The sequence below is a fragment of the Lachnellula hyalina genome (assembly GCF_007821495.1).
Source record: "Lachnellula hyalina strain CBS 185.66 chromosome Unknown contig00013, whole genome shotgun sequence".
Classification (NCBI taxonomy): Eukaryota; Fungi; Ascomycota; class Leotiomycetes; order Helotiales; family Lachnaceae; genus Lachnellula; species Lachnellula hyalina.
Genome location: NW_022157127.1, coordinates 47,821 through 67,615, shown reverse-complemented (window position 1 = coordinate 67,615; position 19,795 = coordinate 47,821). Strand labels below are relative to the sequence as shown.

Genomic DNA, 19,795 nt, shown 5'->3' with positions numbered 1-19,795 from the left:
AAACGGTTTACATACTGGTAATTTTGTACTAACTGTAATCAAAGCTACGCACACAGTAAGACAATGTCGAGAAGAGTGGTGGACACGTTATGAAGCATTATGATGCGAAAGTGATCGAAAGAAGCGGATGCAAGTCGCGTGGCTATATATGCAAACAAAGTTTTTGGTGTGCACAGCGTCAGCGTCTTTGTCCTCCGATCAATCGGAGGAGATAAGCGGGTGTCACGTGTCACTATCTAAGGGGCTCGCTTCCATCACATCCCACTTTTCGGGCCGGGGCGGGGTGACCTGCCGCATCTGATCGTAGACGAGATTGGGTATATAATATTTCATTTTTAGTTTGGATATCTTCAGATCATTATCCTTTCAAGGGTGTATTTCCCAACCTTCTGACTCTTCAGATGCCCGATGTCTCGTGCAGTACGTTTGGATACTTCCCCACCGGCGCCAACCTTCAGTAGTGATATCTGTTTGTCTGCTCTCAAACCAAGAGGCAGAATCTTAGCCTCCGAAGTCGAAGATGGAAGAAGGATGGGTGGGTTGACAGGGCCCTTGTGCTTTTTCCTGCTAGGCGCATCTGAACCCGGCTCGAGTTCCTGAGGGAGAGACTTTTGCATCGCATCGCCGTATCGCACCATCTCCGAGGTCAGCCCCTTCAGATACGCGGCCTCTTGGATTCCTTCCAACGCAGCACTCACTTCAAGCTTGAGACTTGAAATCAATTCCTCCGCCTCAAATGGATCGCCTTCGACGAGTTTCAAATCGCCAGATAACCAACCCCCAGCTCCCACAGCATCGATGCAATTGTTGAGTAAGCTAGAAATGAGTATAATAGTGCTTCCCGGGACCTCAGCATCCTCATCTACGAGCTCTGATTCATCATCGTCAAAGTACTTGGCTGTCCAAGCTCCTCGTGCGAGTTCGAATCTGAGAAGATAGATGAGACACACAATCTCTTGGCTTGTCAAAGTCGTTTGAAGAGCATGTACGATCGAACTAGTTGGGCAAGTGTAAAGCCTCGAAAGTGCTAAACTCAGTGCCTGCCCGCGTAGACCTGAGCCAGGTCCCAATTGATATTCCGCGTGTTCCAGATCTTTCTCGGCTTCAGCTTCCAGCTCCTCCAATTGCTCATCGGCATCACCGTTCACTAGCCCTGCATCTTCGCCGTTCGTGAGTAGTCCCTGCTTTACGCGAATATTTTCGCCAAGCATTTCGAGGCTTTCCATCAGTGTACGGATCGCATGAAGTAATTCTGCGGCTCCGAGGTAGTTCTTGTCGATAAGTGCGAGCAGTAGATCCATATCTGGATTCAGTTCGACGATCGCGTTGATGAGCTCTCCCGATGCAATGGATTTCGCCGGAGGCGTAGCAGACTCGATTCTCAACGCTGCCTCGATGTTGGCCACAGTCATATGACCAGCATTGATGAGCCACAAAAATACATTCGATGGGTAGAACGAGATAGATAGTTTGGACTGCTCGGAGCTCTCTTCGATCCTGCTGAATATCTTGCTAAGTGCATATATGACCCAGCGGCGATCTACACTCGAGGCCTCCAGTGCGGACACTTTCACACCGTTAGTGAACGGCTTTGCAGAGTCTAGCTCTGTTGTTGATGATGTAGGGAGCTTTTCAGCAATGAGCTCGTCGAACTTCTCAGCATCTTCAGCAATAAATGATTTCTCGAAGCTTTCTGTTTGTTCCGCCCACGGGCCCTCGAAAGTAGTGATTGGACCAGGGAGATACTCTTCCAGAGTTTTGGAACCGACAGTATCCATTCCCTTCTTTCCGCGACCGGGGCGTGATTGTTCTTTGACTGAGCAGCCAAGTGAGTCAATGAGGAGGCCAGCCGCACGGGATCTTCCTTGACGATCCTGATGCCCTTCAACATGTATTGCAATAAGATTGTTGTCCCTGATTCCTACAACCGCACCAAGTTTGGGGAAGTAGGTTATTAGGTTGCAGGAGCTGCTGGAAGTTCCGTTGGTTTCATTTTGGCTTTCTCGTTTGCGTTTCAAGGATTCCTCAGACGTGAAATCGATCGCGGCTAGAATCGAATGATATTTTGGATTGTAGACGGTGATGTACTGATTGGACGATATCATGGTGGAAGTGCTTGAGAGTCTTAAAAATGATTCCGCTTTACTCACACTGAGACTGGATTGTTCTTTCGGTCCGCTTTCAGTCAGTTCGAACGTAGTTAGGGTGTTGTTGCTCAATTGTTGCAGTATTCCCGTAGAAACTTGAATGCTGAAAGTCGGAATATCTTTCCGCTTGTATGGCACAGGAAACGGTGCCGACAAAAGGGCTTGCACCGAGTGTTGTAGCCCACTAATCTGTGCAAATCTCCTTGGAGGTGCGATAATGTGCAGAGTTCTTGTAAAAGTATCTGAGGCTTTGGTGACAAGAACTACAAGGTCTGGGTTGAACCCATCCTCGGATATTTCCTGCGCGAATGCGGCAAGCACGTCCTGCCGGTCTTTCAGAATGCTTTGACCTGCAGCATGTGCATTGGTGAGATGTGCGAATTCGACCTCTAAATCTTTACTGCGCGTCGCATCATGCCCTTCCACAAGAGCGGTGGCAGGAGACTTCCACTTCTCTTGGAGGGTTTCACCATCCAAACATTGTATTTCGCCGTCTTTTCGTATCACAAGTAAATCTGTCGAAGTAGCCGAGAGTTCTAACCCAAATGTTGCTGAAATCACACCAAGATAAACAACGGAATTTCTAGTGTTCTCCAGATTGTGGCTTATGGTGGAAGATTTTGTATGACTTGTACCCTCCGTTACATCGTGAAATAAGGAGATTTGAGATTGGACGCCGGCAGTGGATGCATATGTTCGTCGTTCGGTTTTGCTTTTGGAAATCCGGGTGCGCAACGAGGTAGGCGGGCAGGTAAAAGATGATTGTGGAGGCAAAGCATACGAAGTGATTAATTTGGAAGACGAGATCTAAAGAAGAACGATCAGCTCTAGTTCATAAGTAATCCAGATAGGAAGAGCGTCTTACATCGTATAAATTCAAACCCTCGCCGTCAATTCCCACCGCAAGCTCAGATCTTTTTCTCTTTTTTGCGCCGGGTGCCCCTCCATAGACATCGCCCACCACATATCGCCCTTTGCTGTGGTCAATGGGCCGGGGCAAAGATGCCACGACATATGGACTTTGTAACGAAAACTTGGACGACATGGCGGAAAAGTGTCGTGAATAGCTTTGTTACTTTTGTCCCGGTGAAGCTTCCATCAGAAAAATAAATTTAAATTCTGGGCGTCGAGAAGTTCTTCAAACGCAGCTAAGCTAAGCTAAGGCCCGACGACGCTTGCTACGGGGGCCGGGATTTTCACTCTAGAACGGCAGTCGCGATCAGAACTTCAGAACGCGGTTCCCGAACATCGTCAAATTTCCATTTAGATTCCCATCCCAACTCCCCTTTGCTGCCTTTACGGTTACTCTATTGTTTTGCCAGACAGCCACGTTCAACCAAATCGTCAAATTTATCTACATTCCACACCATCGCATCTGAACGCCCAAACTGCTATGACACCATCAAATTCGACTCTGCGGGACGCGTGAAACCCGCGTTCTACTGCAACGTATTTTGGATATTCGGATGGCAGCTCTGGCAACCATGACCATGGGGGAGCTGAATGAGGGGCAAAAACAGGTCTATCCCCTCTTCCAGAAGAATGCAAGTATGTAATTATATATGGAGAACTATGCTGTAAACCTGTCGATCTAATCCTGTCCCAGAACCCCGAGACACCAAGCCGAAGAAAGTTGAGCCACAAATGCTTTCCACAAGCGTCTCGAAGAGCGAATCCGAGCTTCAACCTTCGTCTGTCGATGCATCTATGAAGCTTCTGGGGAGGCCCCGCAGGAAGCCCAAGAACGCCTTGCCGGTCGAAACCTTGAATACAGCAGCAGACACATGTGCAGTGCCCCAGGAGAAGGAGGATGGTCAGGCGGAATTGCTGCAGGTCGACCCCAACAATAGCAGGAGGAAACGGCGGAAAACAGACTCGCCAGCACATGAGGATCTTCTCGAAGCAGGAGACAAAGACGTGAAGGACGTGAAATTTCCTAAGAAGGATAGGGCTTCGAAAAAGGACGAGGCATCCCCCTCAACTCAAAAAGCAGAAAGACTGAGTCAACCGCTCATTTCACTGCAAAAGCCCGAGCCTTGCAACGGACTATCCCCTTCAACAAAATTTCCGCACATTCTGGGCCCCATATTCCCCCCCACAAATGCAAAACGGCTTGGGAATACTGGAGATGGACAGAGGCAACGATCCAGCTGGAGTCAATACTGCAGCTTCGCAGAACGGAATTCAGAACAGGAATGGAATACAAGTAGACGAAAGCAACCCTGCTCTTACCAGTGAAAAGGGCGAATTTGATTTGAAATTGCTACTTGCAGAAGGAGCTGACAATAAACCAAGAAAAATCCTGCGACTGAATACGAAGACTGGTACCATTGGTTCACCTCCCGCCAAGAAAAAGATTCCCTCTGTTGAGCCAGCTACGAAAATCTCCGGTCGTAGGAAATTCCCCAGATCCAATATTATAACGGTTCGTTATGGAGATGGGGAGCGACTTCCATTGAGGATTGGTCCAAAAATAGAGCAGATTCTGAATAGGACATACATTGTCCATGTGCCTGGCAAAGCTGTGTCTGACCCACACAAGGTCACGAAACCTGCCCCAACTCAGCCGTCAAAGGCCCTACATCCTCTTTTCATGGGCAAAGCTACTTCCAAACCGCCAGATCACAAATCGGAAATTGCCAATAAAGCCCCGAATGTGGAGGTAGTAGAAAGCAGGGAGCCTAAAGTACTAGGAAGGGCCAGAGAACGTTCATTTGGGAAACCAGATTCTCCCCCTAAGCCAAAGGCTGCTCCATTTGCTGGTTTCGGCAAATCTTCTATGATTCTCAAATTTCCCGGAGCTGTAGAACCAGCATGGCCATGGCAAGGTATGGTACACGTTCGTCCAGATGCTAGCCAAGACTTTCCACGGGGTTCCGGCAACCGAAGTGACGATTTGCAAATTCGTTCAAAAGCCAAAAAGTCTAAGTATCAGGCCGTTCAAATTCTACCGAAAGAATATGTTATTCATGCTTTAGCAACAGAATTAGGGATAGGAAATGTGGTTGAGAGCATTCGAGAGATCAATCCAGACGAGTTCCCTCCTCTTCCTCCTTGCCTGCGTATCCCGATCAAGCACTATGAAGGTGGAAGTGCTATACAACGACGAGTGCGCAACGAGATTCGATTTAAACTGCCCCCTCCCAATGCAGCTAAATCCAGCTCCAGCGATGATGAGATCCATACAAATACTTGCATTCGCGCGACACCGCATCCAGCACTAACAAAGGCTTACGACCTGATTCCAACCACAATGTCTGCTTTTGACCAAGGTCATTGTGAAACTCAGTCATGGGTACGGAAATACTCTCCAAAGTGTGCAGCAGATGTCCTTCAAAGCGGTCGCGACGCGTTTGTTTTGAAAGAATGGCTAGAGAGATTGACTGTACAGTCTGTGGAGACAGGCCTAGGCGATCAAACTACTGGTCGTGCCTCGTCACTATCAAGAACTGGGCCAAAGTCTGAAATCGCTGGGAAGCGGAAACGAAAGTCCAAGAAGCTGGATGGGTTTGTCATTTCAAGTGGTGAAGAAGACAACGAAATGGATGAAATAACCGACCCAGAGGACAATCTCATAGCTGAAGCTGGGCAGGGGCTACTCAAGAAGACAGTTATTAGGTCCGGTGATGCAAATAAGGGCATCAAAGACTCTGGAAGAGTGACAAATGCTGTTGTCATAAGTGGTCCTCACGGAAGTGGGAAAACTGCCGCCGTCTATGCTGTTGCAAAGGAGCTAAGTTTCGAAGTGTTCGAGATCAATTCGAGCAGTAGGCGTAACGGCAAGGACATTCTGGAGAAGGTAGGCGACATGACTCGCAATCATCTTGTCCAACGTTCGCAGGCCCCAGTCTCGGTAGATGAAGATGAAAAGCGTATGGATGATGCCCTCGCCCAAGATCTTCAAACCGGTCGACAGGGAACAATGAATTCTTTCTTTAAGCCAAAAGAGAATCCGAAACCCAAACCCGGCAGGCCAAAAATCGGTTTCAAAAAGGAGCTCAAAGATCAGCCGTTACCCAAAGCTCCAATCAAACAACAGAAACAGTCTTTGATCTTGGTTGAGGAAGCTGACATTCTCTACGAGGAAGACAAAAACTTCTGGGCGACGATTCTGGATCTCGCCACCAAGTCGAAGCGCCCAATGATCATCACTTGTAGTGACGAATCCCTTCTACCGATGAATGCTCTTATGCTATATGCAGTCATACGTTTTGTACCACCTCCCGTTGACCTTGCGACGGATTACATGTTATTGGTCGCTGCCTGCGAAGGTCACGTTCTTCGACGCGACGCTGTTAAAACTTTATATGAGGGCCGAAGTCTGGATCTGCGAGCCTCTTTGACCGACCTAAACTTCTGGTGTCAATTTGCTGTCGGCGATGCGAAATGTGGACTGGACTGGTTCTACCCTCGTTGGTCTCGCGGAAGTGATGTTGATGAATATGGAGACACCATTCGCGTGGTCAGTGAGAATACATATGAAGCAGGGATGGGCTGGGTATCACAAGATGTCCTCGAAAGTCACGCGCATTATCTAGACATTGAAGAGGAAATGTTGCATGAGGTATGTGATGGGTGGCAGTTAGACGTTGGTGATTGGCAGGAGAATATCGGCATCGATTCATGGGCAAGTAAGATTCAGACTGTATCGCGTGGGAAAAAAGATGATCTATCTGCACTGAGGATGTACGAAGAGTTTGCAACTGGCATGAGTGACGCAGAACTGTTTTCTGGTCCTACTTTTGCACCAGAAAACAAGGTAACATCTATCATTATCCCGCTTTCTATCCGAGGCTAACCATGACTACTTAGATCCTTCTCGATGTCAACATGCCAGAACTATCAATCAAAGTACGAGAGGACTACATCCTAGCCCATGAAGTCATCGAAGCCTCACCACTAGTCGATTTCACAACAACCAGCAAAGATATCTCCCTGTGGATGAAATCTCGAGCCAGGAAATACCTCCAAATCGACCAACACATCCAACATGGCTACGAAATTCTACCCCAGCTGGACCGACCAGGTGAAAGCGACGTGCTGCGCCTCATCAAGAAGCAAGCTATGATTCCCGACCTGTCTCTTTCCCGTAGCGACTTCAGTCTCGCGTTCGACCCTATCTCAGAAGAAGAAAAATACGTCTGGAACACCTCCACAACCCTCGAAGCATCATCCTTCGATCGCCACCTAGCAATCATCTCGGTAGACCTAGCTCCCTACATACGCTCCATTGTTGCCTACGATGCCCGTCTCCAAGAAGAACGAGCACGTATGAGCAACCTCCTCAGTGAAGGAGGACGAAAGGGGAAACGGCTAAGAACAACCAGAGCCGCGATGTCTGCGCTTGAAGGCGGGGCTCGCAGCACTACGAGGAGAGAGAGGTATTTTGGGTCAAAGTTGAATTCACAGTTCGTGCTTAAGACAGGGATGCAAAGTTGGCTTGACGCGGCGATGGTGGAGGAGAGGATCGAGAGAGAGGCACTGAAGCTGATTGCAGAGAGGGATGCTTTAAAGGCGAGGGAGGAAGAGAAAGAAGGTGGGAGTGGGCGTGATGATGAGAGTGCATGATTAAATGGGTACCTTGGTTAAAGACCGTAGAATGAAGGAGTGGTGACAGTTGCATAGCATAGCATAGTAGCGGACCATGTAGCATTAGGGCATTTAGAAGCTGCGAATCTTGCATGACTATAGCTGGCTTGCAGAACTTATTTTTGTTCCGTTCCTTCGATTTCAATTGCAAACAAAAACGCGTCGAAACTTCCCTCCCTAATAACAAAGCAAAAAGTAGCCAGCTCTTTGGCGCTCGAGCGCACCGCAGTCGCAATGTTGCCCAGCAGTGGCAATCAACAGAGATCACAAGCAAGTGCGAGTTCGCTGGTCCAATTGTATTCGCACCGGTCTCCCGGCTATCCTTGGCACTTGTCATAATATTACTTAGTCAATAAGTGTCTTCACAGATAGTAGTTCTACTGGACTGAAATATAGTAGATTCTTGATGACTTAAGCTTATGAGGTTATCATTTCATCCCTTGCTGCACAACAGTAATTGCCTCCCCGCCCAGGTAATTCGAAGCCGAAGGGTCACTATCTTCGACTCCACTCGGAGCAGCACGAGCACGTTTTGCCACAACTCGCTCAACGAACCAGATACCCAGAGAAGACCATACAGTAAGCAATGCCACAAAGACCAGCGCCGCAGCATAGCCATGCTTGGCCTTGTACGCTGGCGCTTGGCTAGAGGGGAACAGATATAACTGGAATGGTGAAACGACCGCTCTATGAAGTATCAGTAACAACTATGGCCAACCGGGCAATGAAAACTCACAATCCCAACGAAGTCATCCACGCCAGGATAAAAGCCCTCAAATGCTGATCTCCTCCACAACTGCTATTGACCCAACCGTAGAGTAGCGGCGAGAAACATCCATAGCAACCCGCGAGACAGAAAGCCGCCATCTTCAATGCATTGGGTACGGTCCACTAGATCAGGGGGGAGTCAGTAATTTCCTCTTCAAGAGTGTTTTGAGAGCAGAAGAAGAGCAAGTTCCCTTTTTAGGAAGTATGTAAGGAGTAGATAGAGTACATGAGACGAAACATGATAGAAGGGGAGAGGGTAAGATCAAAGAGCCAGGTATCCTTACGACAGTGAGAACAATGTAGCAGAACGTAAGCAGCGAGCCCACGACCGCCGTAACTGGGGCACGAGAACCAATAATATCGGATGCGTAGCCGGTGCTTATCATGAAGAAGAAGTTTACAGCACCGATGATGGTCGGGATATTGTTTATGTTTGTTACGGAGTAGTGTTGCGATTTCAGCCAGAGGCCGAAGAATTGCATTATGTAGGAGCCAGCGGTTAGGGACCAGCAGCACCATCTGTGGGTTGGTTAGACGGTCACTGGCGCTATGGGGGGTTGGAGGACTTGCGCGAAGCTAAATGTGTAGACTTGCCACGATGTGAGGATTCTCTTCAGGACTGTTAGGTCCATTTTCCCGATGGGTTTTCGACCTTCTTCTTCAATGCGTTCAATTGCTCGTTGGCGTTCCCAGGCACTGAGATACCATGCTTTTGACGTGTGCGGGGTATCAGGGAAGCAGAACTTTGAAAGTGTTAACAGCACATTCGCGTTATTGATTATTTACTCACAATTCCGTAGATGGCAATAGGTACAGCAAGGACAAAGTCAAAGATGAATAACCACTAAAAGTCTGTTAGATCTCGGCGTGGGAAGGGAAATCAACGGGTTTTGCATACTCTCCAAGCACTTAGGCCTCCTTTCCCTTCCATACCAGAATACAACGCCGATTGCAAGTATCCCGAGAACATCTGACCAAGAACACCCGAAATGACGAAAAGAGCACTTCGTCTGCCGAGCTCGGATTTTCTGCTAGAGAAGAACGGGGAGTTAGCTCATTTCCTGCCATGTAAAGAGGCTTCAAAAGCGAATAGCAACCAAGAAGTAGTCCCAAAACATGCCGTGACAGGAAGTAAACAGGATCCCGAGAACTTACTACCAACATCCGAGAACGTAATGAATACCGGGCGAAGCGGCTGACTCGAACAGACCGATACAAAATCTTAACGCGTAGAATTCCGAGGCTGTCTCGCATTTAAAGAGGAAAAGCACGAATATTGACCAGACTAGCAGACAGGATGGAAGCCAATATCGGGGTCTGATTACCGTGATAACTATGAGCTGGATTAGACGTCTCGAGTACTAATAGAATGAGATGTATGCGGATTGAACTCTTGAGAGTCTTCCGTGTGGCGATGCTCGTCCTTTCCTGTCATAACCGTAGGCTAAACTTACTCATATTTGCGATTGGCCCCCCAAGAATCTGCCCGATGTTAAAACTGCAACATCTATTAGTTTTTTCAATTTCACGCTCATATAAAAATGCTCACTAGGTATTCATCCAACTCAATTCGTTGCCTTTCCCAAAATGGAGCTCTTCCTTCATCCCGGAGACACTAAATAATCAATTAGGCTTGGTATACAATAAAGGTCCAAATATTCCCTTACTATGCATTAGATACATTATTCGCATCCAGCTGTTTCATGAAAAAGCACTGTCGAGGTTTCTGTTAGAAAGAGTTCTTAATCTGGATCAGCGCAACCTACCAGGCAACTGTAAGACAAGAGAAACCAATCGAGCTTCGCGATTAACTTCTTCTCTTCCCTTGAGGTGCCCGGCTCATGCCATTGGAACCATCTTGGTTTTGACTTCTCAACGGGCACAGCTTCAACAGCAATAGGATTAGTGATTTTGTCCGGCGTTGAAACCTGTTGATGGGGATCCATTTCGACAAAGGTTCGGTTGATAGTAAAACTTAAAAAAATGCAATTGGAGAGGTTCGCGACGTCTATCTAAACATTTCCAAATGCGATGTGATCAACCTCATATTGAAATTTCACTCTTGACCCCTCCTATCGAATCATATTATCCGTACGATTAGGACAAGAAAGCCCCATTTCTGGGAGAACAAGATATCACGAATCAGTGGGTATCAATGGCGTGCGATAAGAGCTTGGATACGCTGGGAATCCGTGACCCTGATTATTATTAGGAGGATATCGGCCGAAATCATGTCTATCCGCCTTATCCAAGGATCCAAGAATCGGCCAAGATGTAGATCAGGCCGAGATGGAGCCTTACGGAGGTAGACGTTTGTGGTTAACTTAAGTACTCGGCTACCCTGGTTGAGATATTCCAAATTTCTGCAATTTTGTCAAGAATGGGATATAGCGCTGGGTGTTCGAGTCAAGAAAAGTGGGTTGCCACGAGGCCATCTTCCATTCAGTCTGTCTGCAATAATACCCGAGAACAGATACAATCTTCCAATAATAAACTAGCCACTTAGTTATCCTTTCCGGAAGTTTTTGTGCAACCGTCAACATATAGCGATCACGTGCGAGTACCGACAACAGCGACTCAGAAGCCGTTCAGCAAGATGCAGGCGGTACATATAAATGGTGCTGATTTCGCATATCGAATTGAGGGATCTTCAGAAAACCCTTTAATCATCACATTACATGGCGGCCGTGGTTTTGGTTTGTCCTCCGATTGTATGTTCATCCAAACACTCCGGATAACCGTAATGTGATCAGGAAACCATGCCGGGGACTTCAAAGCCTATTCTCCTCTCAGTAATGCATATCGGGTCCTGTCCTTCGACATGCGCGGTCATGGAGAGAGTTCGGTGACAGGTCCTTTCACATTCCAGCAATTGACTGATGATATTGATGGACTCCGACAACACTTTGCCGGCGAAATGGGCAAAGTCATTATTTTAGGAGGCAGTTTTGGAGGCTATCTAGCACAGCAGTACGCCATTCAGGTAGGCTTACTCTCAATCTAAAATGCTGCTCTCTTATATGTAAACCTTGGAGCTGGGAGCTGATTCAGGAACTTGTATGTCGGCTTCTGAGATAGCTCCTAAGCTCCGCAGCTCTCTTCAAAATCGCAACCTATTACTATACTAATTCATTGGAGCAGTACTCTCAGCATGTAAGCCATTTGATATTACGTGGGACTGCACCTTCATGGCATCGTAGGTCCCCTAAACCAAGAAGGAGACTTGAATTCTGACCGCGTTGAGACGAGGACGGTGCTTTGAAACGATTGATGGAACGACTGTCCAAGGCGCCTCTGGCATCAAAGGAGATGTTGGTCAATGGGGTATTTGATAAATTCGACAGTGATGAGCATTTTCGGCTTGTCATGTTCGCATTGGGGCCTTTGTACTCGGAAGCCACATATGACCCAAATGCATCTCTTGCGGGAAACCTAAAAACCAAATTTCGCGCTGAAGTCCATAGTAGGTGTGTCCCAGCATTGAACACTTGCAACATATCAATTGATACCCTCATCAGATGATCTGTACAGTCCGTCACAAAAGCACTTTGACTACAGAGCTAGTCTGAAAGATTTGACAACGCCGACGCTTGTCATCGTAGGGGAGAAGGATTGGATATGCCCGCCTGGTGAGTCTTTACTCCGTTTTGATGAAATGATTCTATACCAACAACGTCCTAGACGAATCGAGAGCAATCGCAGACGCCGTAACTAATAGCAAGCTGGTAATCGTAGAGAATGCTAATCACGGTGTCCACTTGGAGAAAAACAAACAAGTTCTAAACTGTATTAGGGGCTTCCTGGGTGCTTCGTAAAGCTATCAGAGATGAGCTACATAATAACGTGATATAGCGAGACAGTGGCAATGAAGCTGTAAATTTTACAACGAAGCTACTGCAATGTTGCGGAGCGCCAAATACTTTGTAGCCCGTCGGGCGTGAGCGTGGGAGGACATTTCAATGTATTTAGCGCGAGACCTTAGTCATCCAATTATGCCACACCACTTTTGCGTCGCGCCTTCCCCTTCATCCCACTTAAACTTCGTAATAATATCCATTTCGATAAACTTGGTCCCGAGTAGGCCCGCTAGTTCTGTTGCTATAATACAGGATCTAAGACAATGACTGGTCCGTCTTCACAAGACGTCTCCTAGTGGGGCAGATATTAGATCGCAAGAAAAAAATGTCATTATTTCTCGGGTGTAGCTCACGGGCAGTTTGTTTCTTTCCTGTATACGGCCCGAGAGATCGGGGTCATACATTTTCTATACTCACTGTTCTGTCATCCACCAAGTTCTTTGCCTCCTATTTGCTACCCATTCACAGTAGCTATGCCAGAATCTGTGAAGATAACAATTGGTACGCCCGACCCACCATAAAAAGCTGGTGAAGGCTCACGCGAATCTAACTTGACTTAGATCGAGGGGGGACTTTCTGTGACGTTTGGGCTAGTATCTCAGATGGAAGAGAGATTATGTTCAAGCTTCTTTCTGTTGACCCTTCGAGTTACGAGGATGCACTCACAGAGGCTGTGCGCAGAGTGCTGGAACTTCTGACCGGCCAGCCTGTCGCGCCTGGTACACTACTTGATGGCAGTTCTATAGAGTGGATCAGGGTCGGCACAACTGTTGCTACGAAGTTAGTCATCAATTCGCGTTGTCATTGCTACCACCGTCTCACATCTAACCTGAAGCCAGTGCTCTTTTAGAAAGGAAAGGTGAACGGTTTGCCTTCTTGACTACAAGAGGCTTCAAGGATGTATGCTTGATAGGAAATCAAACACGACCTAAGTTATTTGATCTCAATATTAGGAGACCTGGGGTACTTTACGACAAGGTGGTCCCGATATCTGGGCGCGTCACGATTGAGGATTATGTGTTGAATCCGTACCCTTGCAACCATGACTTCAGCGACACGGCATTAGTCAAAACTGCAAGCGGAGATGTAGTAAGAATTATCGAAGATTTAGACGAAGATCACACCAGGAGGCAGCTAGTGGAATTGAAAAGCGCAGGTTACAAATCGCTTGGGGTCTGCTTCGTTCACTCCCATATCTTTCCGGATCATGAGCGAAGGGTTGCTGAACTTGCGCGAGAAATTGGTTTCGACTTTGTGACAATCTCTTCGGATTTGAGTCAACAAGTCAAGTTCGTGAACCGAGCAAATTCTGCATGCGCAGATGCTTACCTGGCGAGAACCGTACGGGACTTTGTGGACGGGTTTTCTGGCAACTTCTCAATTCAACCACAAAGGCTTGAGTTCATGCAATCGGATGGTGGCCTTGTAAGCAGCAGCAAGTTTTCGGGGTTGAAAGCTATACTTAGCGGGCCAGCTGGTGGCGTAGTTGCCATCGCTAAGACGTGTTACGATGAGAAGGAGGGAACACCTATCATTGGGTTTGATATGGTATGCTTTAAACAACATATACTTTGCGCACGAATGCTAACCGAAGTTAGGGTGGCACAAGTACTGACGTCTCGAGATTCGAGCGCTCCTTTGAACATGTCTTCGATACCACTATTAGTGGGACAACCATTGCTGCGCCAATGCTTGACGTGAAGACCATTGCGGCTGGAGGAGGATCGATCCTACAATGGAAAAATAAGATGTTTGTAGTTGGACCTGAGGTAAGTCCAAGTTGTGCTGTTGAGATACTTTCAGCTAATAGATTCTCGAGAGCGCTGGTGCTCATCCGGGACCTGCATGCTACAGGAAAGGAGGTCCCCTGACAATCACAGATGCCAATCTCTTACTAGGTCGACTCGTTCCAGAGCAATTCCCTTCCATCTTTGGTCCTAACGCCAATGAAGCGCTGGACACAGCAGTAGTTAAGGAAGGGTTCAAGCATCTAACCATTGAAATCAACTCCGACACTGGGTTATCTTTCACCCCAGAAGACGTCGCTGCTGGTTTCATTCAGATGGCTGACGAGACCATGAGTCGGCCCATTCGAAATATTACGGAAGCTCGAGGGCACGCGTTGAACTCACATAATCTCGTAAGCTTTGGGGGAGCAGGAGGCCAGCATGCTTGTTCTATCGCCCGAAACCTCGGGATCCCGCGCATCATTATTCACAAATATTCTTCGATTTTGTCTGCATACGGCATTGGTCTTGCCAGCGTTGTCTCTGATCAGTCTGTTGCTGTATCATATACAGCGTCAGCCAAAACCTTGCCGTCAATTCTAGAAAAATTGGCGACACTCAGAAAACAAGCTGAAGATGACCTAATCGCTCAAGGCATCAAGCCTAGCTTCATTCAATACGAGAATTATGCTAGTCTCCGTTATGAGGGATCAGATACCAATATTAGTGTGCTCCAACCGCGAGACAATGACTTCGTCAAAGCATTTGTTGATCAGCATCGCCGTGAATTTGCTTTTGAGCTGGCTGGCCGCCCAATCGTTGTGGATACTATACGTGTACGAGGGACTGGAAATATGGACATGGCTAAGGTGAAGGAGAGTCTTTTTGATGAGCTTGGATCGATCTCGACTAATGTATCTCAATCACCCTTTACTGCTGTCCACAGAACTTTCTTAGATGGTGCGTGGAAAAGTATACCGCGCTTATACCTCAGCGAGTTAGAAGTCGGAACACGTTTTTCTGTAAGAACATCCCATTCCCCTTATCTCTTGATACTTGCTAACTTCAAAGGGACCCGCATTAATCCTAGATGCAACGCAAACGATCCTCATTGAGTCCGGATCAATAGTCTCAATCCTCAAATCGCATATTGTTATAGACCGCCCCGAGTCTAAGAGAAGTAGTGGAGAAGACTGTGAGGTCGTCAACCCCGTGCAGCTAACAATGTTCGCGCATCGATTCATGTCCATCGCAGAACAAATGGGCCACACTTTGCAACGAATAGCTATTAGCACAAGGTAACTTCTTACATTTATGTTCAGCAGCGTCCCATCAATGCTAACGTTTCCCAGTATAAAAGAACGACTTGACTTTTCATGCGCCATCTTCTCCCCTGATGGAAAGCTAGTTGCAAATGCACCTCGTAAGTAAGTTTCCAGCTGTATCTAGTTAGATTGCTAAAAAGACCTCCCCACTAGACGTTCCGGTCCATCTGGGCTCCATGCAATATGCTATCCAATGGCAACATGAGCATTGGAAAGGCAGACTCAACCCTGGTGATGTTCTTTTGACAAACCATCCTGGTTAGCCATTCTTTCTTAATCTATGAGATTTACTGACACGAATTTCAAGAAACTGGAGGCACGCATCTTCCCGATCTCACTGTGATTACTCCCGCTTTTCACGCCGAAACCAAACAAATTATTTTCTATGTTGCTTCCCGTGGTCATCACACAGATATTGGGGGCATTGGCATAACTAGTAGTAAGTACCAAGCGATTTTTGATAGGCTCCTTTTGGCCAGCTCTGGAATTGCAAGCGCTGCTAGCTGGTTCTATCGGGCTACAATCTGCTTCAATGCTGACTTGACTGACCTAGTGGCTCCTGACGCAACCGAGCTCTGGCAAGAAGGCATCGCTATCAAAGCAATGAAGCTCGTAAGCAACGGCGTTTTTGAAGAAGAATCTATCCGCAAAGTCTTCCTAGCAGTAGCAGATCTCCCAGGCTGCAGCTCAACCCGGCGCCTAAACGACAATATCTCGGACTTGAAGGCCCAAATAGCAGCCAACCAAAAAGGCCTGAATCTCATCAGCGAGCTTTGCCGATCCTATAGCCTCCCCTACGTACAATTCTACATGCGCTCCATCCAGCAGAACGCCGAACTCGCAATCCGCGAATACCTACAACGAGTATACTCCAGGTTCAACGGCAAGGCGTTGCAAGCTATCGATTACTATGACGACGGAACGCCAGTCGTAGTGAAAATTACTATTGATCCCGAAACAGGCTTCGCACATTTTGATTTCACTGGTACGGGCGAAGAAACATACAGCAACATGAACGCGCCCCCATCAATTACATCATCCGCAATTATGTACTCTCTGCGCGCTATGATCGATAGCGATATCCCGCTCAATGAAGGCTGTCTAGCACCAATACGAGTCACCATTCCCCCCTCCACAGTACTGAACCCCTCTGACGCCGTCGCCATCTCCGGCTCCACAATCGCCAGCCAGCGCGTAACGGACCTTATCTTAAAAGCGTTCCAAGCGTGTGCTGCAAGTCAAGGCTGCGCGAATTCGTTGGGCTGGGGAATGGGTGGCAAGGATGCTGATACTGGGCATGTGCGCCCGGGGTGGAATTACGGGGAGAGTATTGGCGGCGGGAGCGGTGCGGGTCCGGGGTGGCACGGGACGAGTGGTGTGCATGTGCATAGTACTAATACCAAAATCACTGATCCTGAGATCATTGAGAAACGTACGCCGGTGTTGGTACGCAGGTATGAAATACGGGAAGGAAGTGGAGGGGTAGGGGAGTTTCAAGGGGGATGTGGAATTGTGAGGGAGATTGAGGCGAGGGTTGATTTGAAGTTTAGTGTTGTTAGTACAAGGAGGACATATAGCCCGTATGGGATGGCTGGTGGTGGGGACGGCAGTGTGGGGAGGAACTTTGTGTGGAGGACAGGGGGTAGAAAGGTTAGTATTGGGGGCATGGCGGTGGTTAATGTGAAGGCTGGGGAAAGTATCGAAATCAATACTCCAGGTATGTTACTCCAAGTCCATGTTATTAATGGGGGGGTACTGACTGATTGTCGCTAAGGGGGTGGTGGTTATGGCCAGTTGCCACAGGGTGAAGAAGTTGAAGATCGTCTTGATACACGCCCAACACCAACATTTCAAGCATAAAGGTTTCGTTTACTCGTTCATTAATAGGGAAAAATGCGTAGATATTTCCCCCCAAAACGGTTGCTTTCATCCTTCAATTACCAAAGGTTTACTGAGGCTGGCAGTGATTGGCAGTGGCAATGGCAATGGTAAGTTGGAGTTGTGCGAGAAATCTTTGCTGCTTGTATGTATGCAATCTCAGTTTCTCAAATACTTTACAAATGCATCTCTTGACACATGCTAGCATACCCTTTTTATAACCTGTCCCTGCTGTAGGTCAAACCCATCTGCAAACCCTTGTACCTGCCAATAGAATAAGAGTTGCCAAATCGTTTCTTTATATTTTTATCAATTCACTCGACGATTGTTTGCGGTTGATACCACGTTTCTCGCCCACCCGCACAACCTACTCCGACCTGCAGTTCAAAAATTACAATTTGGTTTTCACGCACGCTCTAAATACTCAAACCAATCTGCAACTCTACACCTACGTACTCCAGGTAGCTCGTCGACTGACCGCATAATGGCTATTGGCAAGCAGAAGAAGCGCAAGAAGTTTGACGGCCTCAGGAAATTGCATGAAAATCATGTAGCGCAGCGACCTGGCTACGCTCGCGCCAAATTGACCTTCCCTGCAGTCAGCGGCAACTTTCAACACCTCACTAGTCAAAATCGATACAAGGGGTATATACTGAAACTCAAGCAAACCAACCTCAACCCTTTCATCGACCGTCCCGTCCTCGAAGCCTGTTGGGTACGACAGTGCAAGGAAAAGGCAGATGTATGGAATGGCCAGGGTAATTGGAAGAAAAAGTCAGGCAAGAGGCTGACTGAATTAATGGCCGCCGCTGCCCAGATGGGAAACTCTCCTGATTTTGACGTTGATGCCTTTTGGAAGCAAGAGGTTATTGAGACTGAGAAAGGCTATAAACTCGATGTCGAAGTCGGTTCTTACTGGCCCCTACATCCCGTACTTGCTAACATTTTCGTAGTCTACTTTTGATCACTCGACTATTCACCTGCCAGAAGCTGAATGTCTCTACGACTCCGACTCCGAAGACCTTAAGCTTGAAGTCATACAGAAACAGCTGTGTGACGAGTCCCTTGGAAGACTTGAAGCCAACCGCTTAATTCTTCCCTCTGTTATTACACTCAACGAGCCCGACTCAGACGACGAATCCGATTCCGAGTTAGAGTCCGAGGACGATCTGGAAGAACTGGCAGATGAAATTGACTTCGAGTCAACGAGCGACAATAGCCCTGTATCTTCCACCAGCAACTGTCTACCAAGTACTAGCAATGGCCCCGACTCATCCTCCAGCGACGAATCCGACTCCGGGCCCACGATTGGCAATAGCCACGATCTATCCTCCTGCGAATACCTTACTGCGGTCGATCAAGAAGCATGCGTTGGACAGGTTGATGAGCACAAGGTTGATTGTGGGAGCAAGGAATAATGGAGTCAATCTTGTGTAGTTTGGCTGATGTTGTAATACATTGGACTAGCAAAAAGAAGCGATACGGATGAGAAGTGAGTATGAATGTAGACGAAGGAAGTGACATGTGCAGTTTTGGATTGTAAAGTGCCGTATGTATACCAGAGTATTTAAAGATGCTTGGTTGAAAGGTGTACATTGCTCTTGTGAACTGAATCTGTGCATAATCAAACGGTAGAACCTAGCAGGTTCTAGCGAGTGGTATGAGGTTATGCCAACTATAATGGCTGGAAAATTTTCTCAGATAGATCTATATTGTGGGTTCGATTCCCTCGTATAACTCTTCTGAGTACAGATTATTTTTGCATCATTTTAGATTCCTATCAGGTCGCACTACAGCAAGGGGCTTAAGCGACTTCCCCCTTTTAAGCCTCTAAAGTATAAACGCACTCTATTATTAATGATTTACTACCTCTTAACCTCACATACCCTGTCCAATTGATAGAGAGATAATTTATTTCGAAATTTCAGTGCTTGCTGGGAAATAGAAATGCAGAATATGCGGTCTTGATGAGAGTCACGTGATTTTACGATGCTGGCTTGGATGACAGTGGGATGTTCGAGTATCTTAGTGATTTGGTAGGATGAGGTATTCAATTTGAGAATTTGGCTTGACAGAAGCATGGGAAGGCTCGGTAAGGGTTGAAGCACCAAGAGCATATTGAGAGTGTGAGATGCTGCTTATGTAAGCTGCCCTCGAGGTGCATCAGGTGGGCCTTTACGTCCCGTGTCAGTAACTGCTTGAAAAGTACTAAAATTAGAATGAAGAGGTTAATTCTTAGAAGTTACACTAAGGATTGAGAACAATGCCTTCCCTTAATAGATATCGCCAGCCAAAACGAAAGATTGATTTACTAGGATATTATTTACGACAGACGTCCCAAATCTAGGGGAAATATGACCTATAGTAACAATCGAAACCCCATCAAACGCTTTCTCGCTGATGTGAAAACTAATGTGCCATGCATGCTATGCGTTGCTATATGATTATCAGAGACCGAGAGCGTATATATGAACAGTATGTGCATGTGAATACATGGCGCCCCC

At 47.2% G+C, this 19,795-nt stretch overlaps 5 protein-coding genes across 5 annotated transcripts; 3 read left to right on the top strand and 2 right to left on the bottom strand.

Annotated features, from left to right (window-relative positions):
- Positions 1-350: 350 nt before the first annotated feature.
- Positions 351-3,192, bottom strand: LHYA1_G001734 (Uncharacterized protein; the record flags this gene model as incomplete). Its single annotated transcript, XM_031146714.1, has 2 exons — positions 351-2,954; positions 3,013-3,192. 2 exons carry the CDS (start codon positions 3,190-3,192, stop codon positions 351-353), a joined length of 2,784 nt encoding a protein of 927 aa, XP_031008667.1.
- A 439-nt stretch (positions 3,193-3,631) lies between these two features.
- Atad5 (ATPase family AAA domain-containing protein) lies at positions 3,632-7,715 on the top strand (the record flags this gene model as incomplete). The annotated part of the gene is given in 4 exon segments (XM_031146713.1): positions 3,632-3,695; positions 3,754-4,302; positions 4,316-6,906; positions 6,960-7,715. The coding sequence occupies 4 exon segments, from the start codon at positions 3,632-3,634 to the stop codon at positions 7,713-7,715; spliced, it is 3,960 nt and encodes a 1,319-aa protein (XP_031008664.1).
- Positions 7,716-8,164: 449 nt separating this feature from the next.
- liz1_3 (Pantothenate transporter) lies at positions 8,165-10,450 on the bottom strand (the record flags this gene model as incomplete). Its single annotated transcript, XM_031146712.1, has 11 exons — positions 8,165-8,423; positions 8,473-8,627; positions 8,789-9,023; positions 9,102-9,247; positions 9,295-9,348; positions 9,403-9,535; positions 9,660-9,837; positions 9,959-10,002; positions 10,054-10,119; positions 10,172-10,218; positions 10,271-10,450. The coding sequence occupies 11 exons, from the start codon at positions 10,448-10,450 to the stop codon at positions 8,165-8,167; spliced, it is 1,497 nt and encodes a 498-aa protein (XP_031008665.1).
- A 650-nt stretch (positions 10,451-11,100) lies between these two features.
- On the top strand, positions 11,101-12,319 carry LHYA1_G001731 (uncharacterized protein; the record flags this gene model as incomplete). Its single annotated transcript, XM_031146711.1, has 5 exons — positions 11,101-11,200; positions 11,258-11,430; positions 11,754-11,967; positions 12,023-12,133; positions 12,186-12,319. 5 exons carry the CDS (start codon positions 11,101-11,103, stop codon positions 12,317-12,319), a joined length of 732 nt encoding a protein of 243 aa, XP_031008662.1.
- Positions 12,320-12,834: 515 nt separating this feature from the next.
- Positions 12,835-17,273, top strand: LHYA1_G001730 (Uncharacterized protein; the record flags this gene model as incomplete). The annotated part of the gene is made up of 10 exons (XM_031146710.1): positions 12,835-12,862; positions 12,922-13,141; positions 13,201-13,909; positions 13,960-14,130; positions 14,181-15,110; positions 15,160-15,386; positions 15,441-15,511; positions 15,567-15,671; positions 15,721-17,130; positions 17,188-17,273. 10 exons carry the CDS (start codon positions 12,835-12,837, stop codon positions 17,271-17,273), a joined length of 3,957 nt encoding a protein of 1,318 aa, XP_031008663.1.
- Between the last annotated feature and the right edge of the window lie 2,522 nt (positions 17,274-19,795).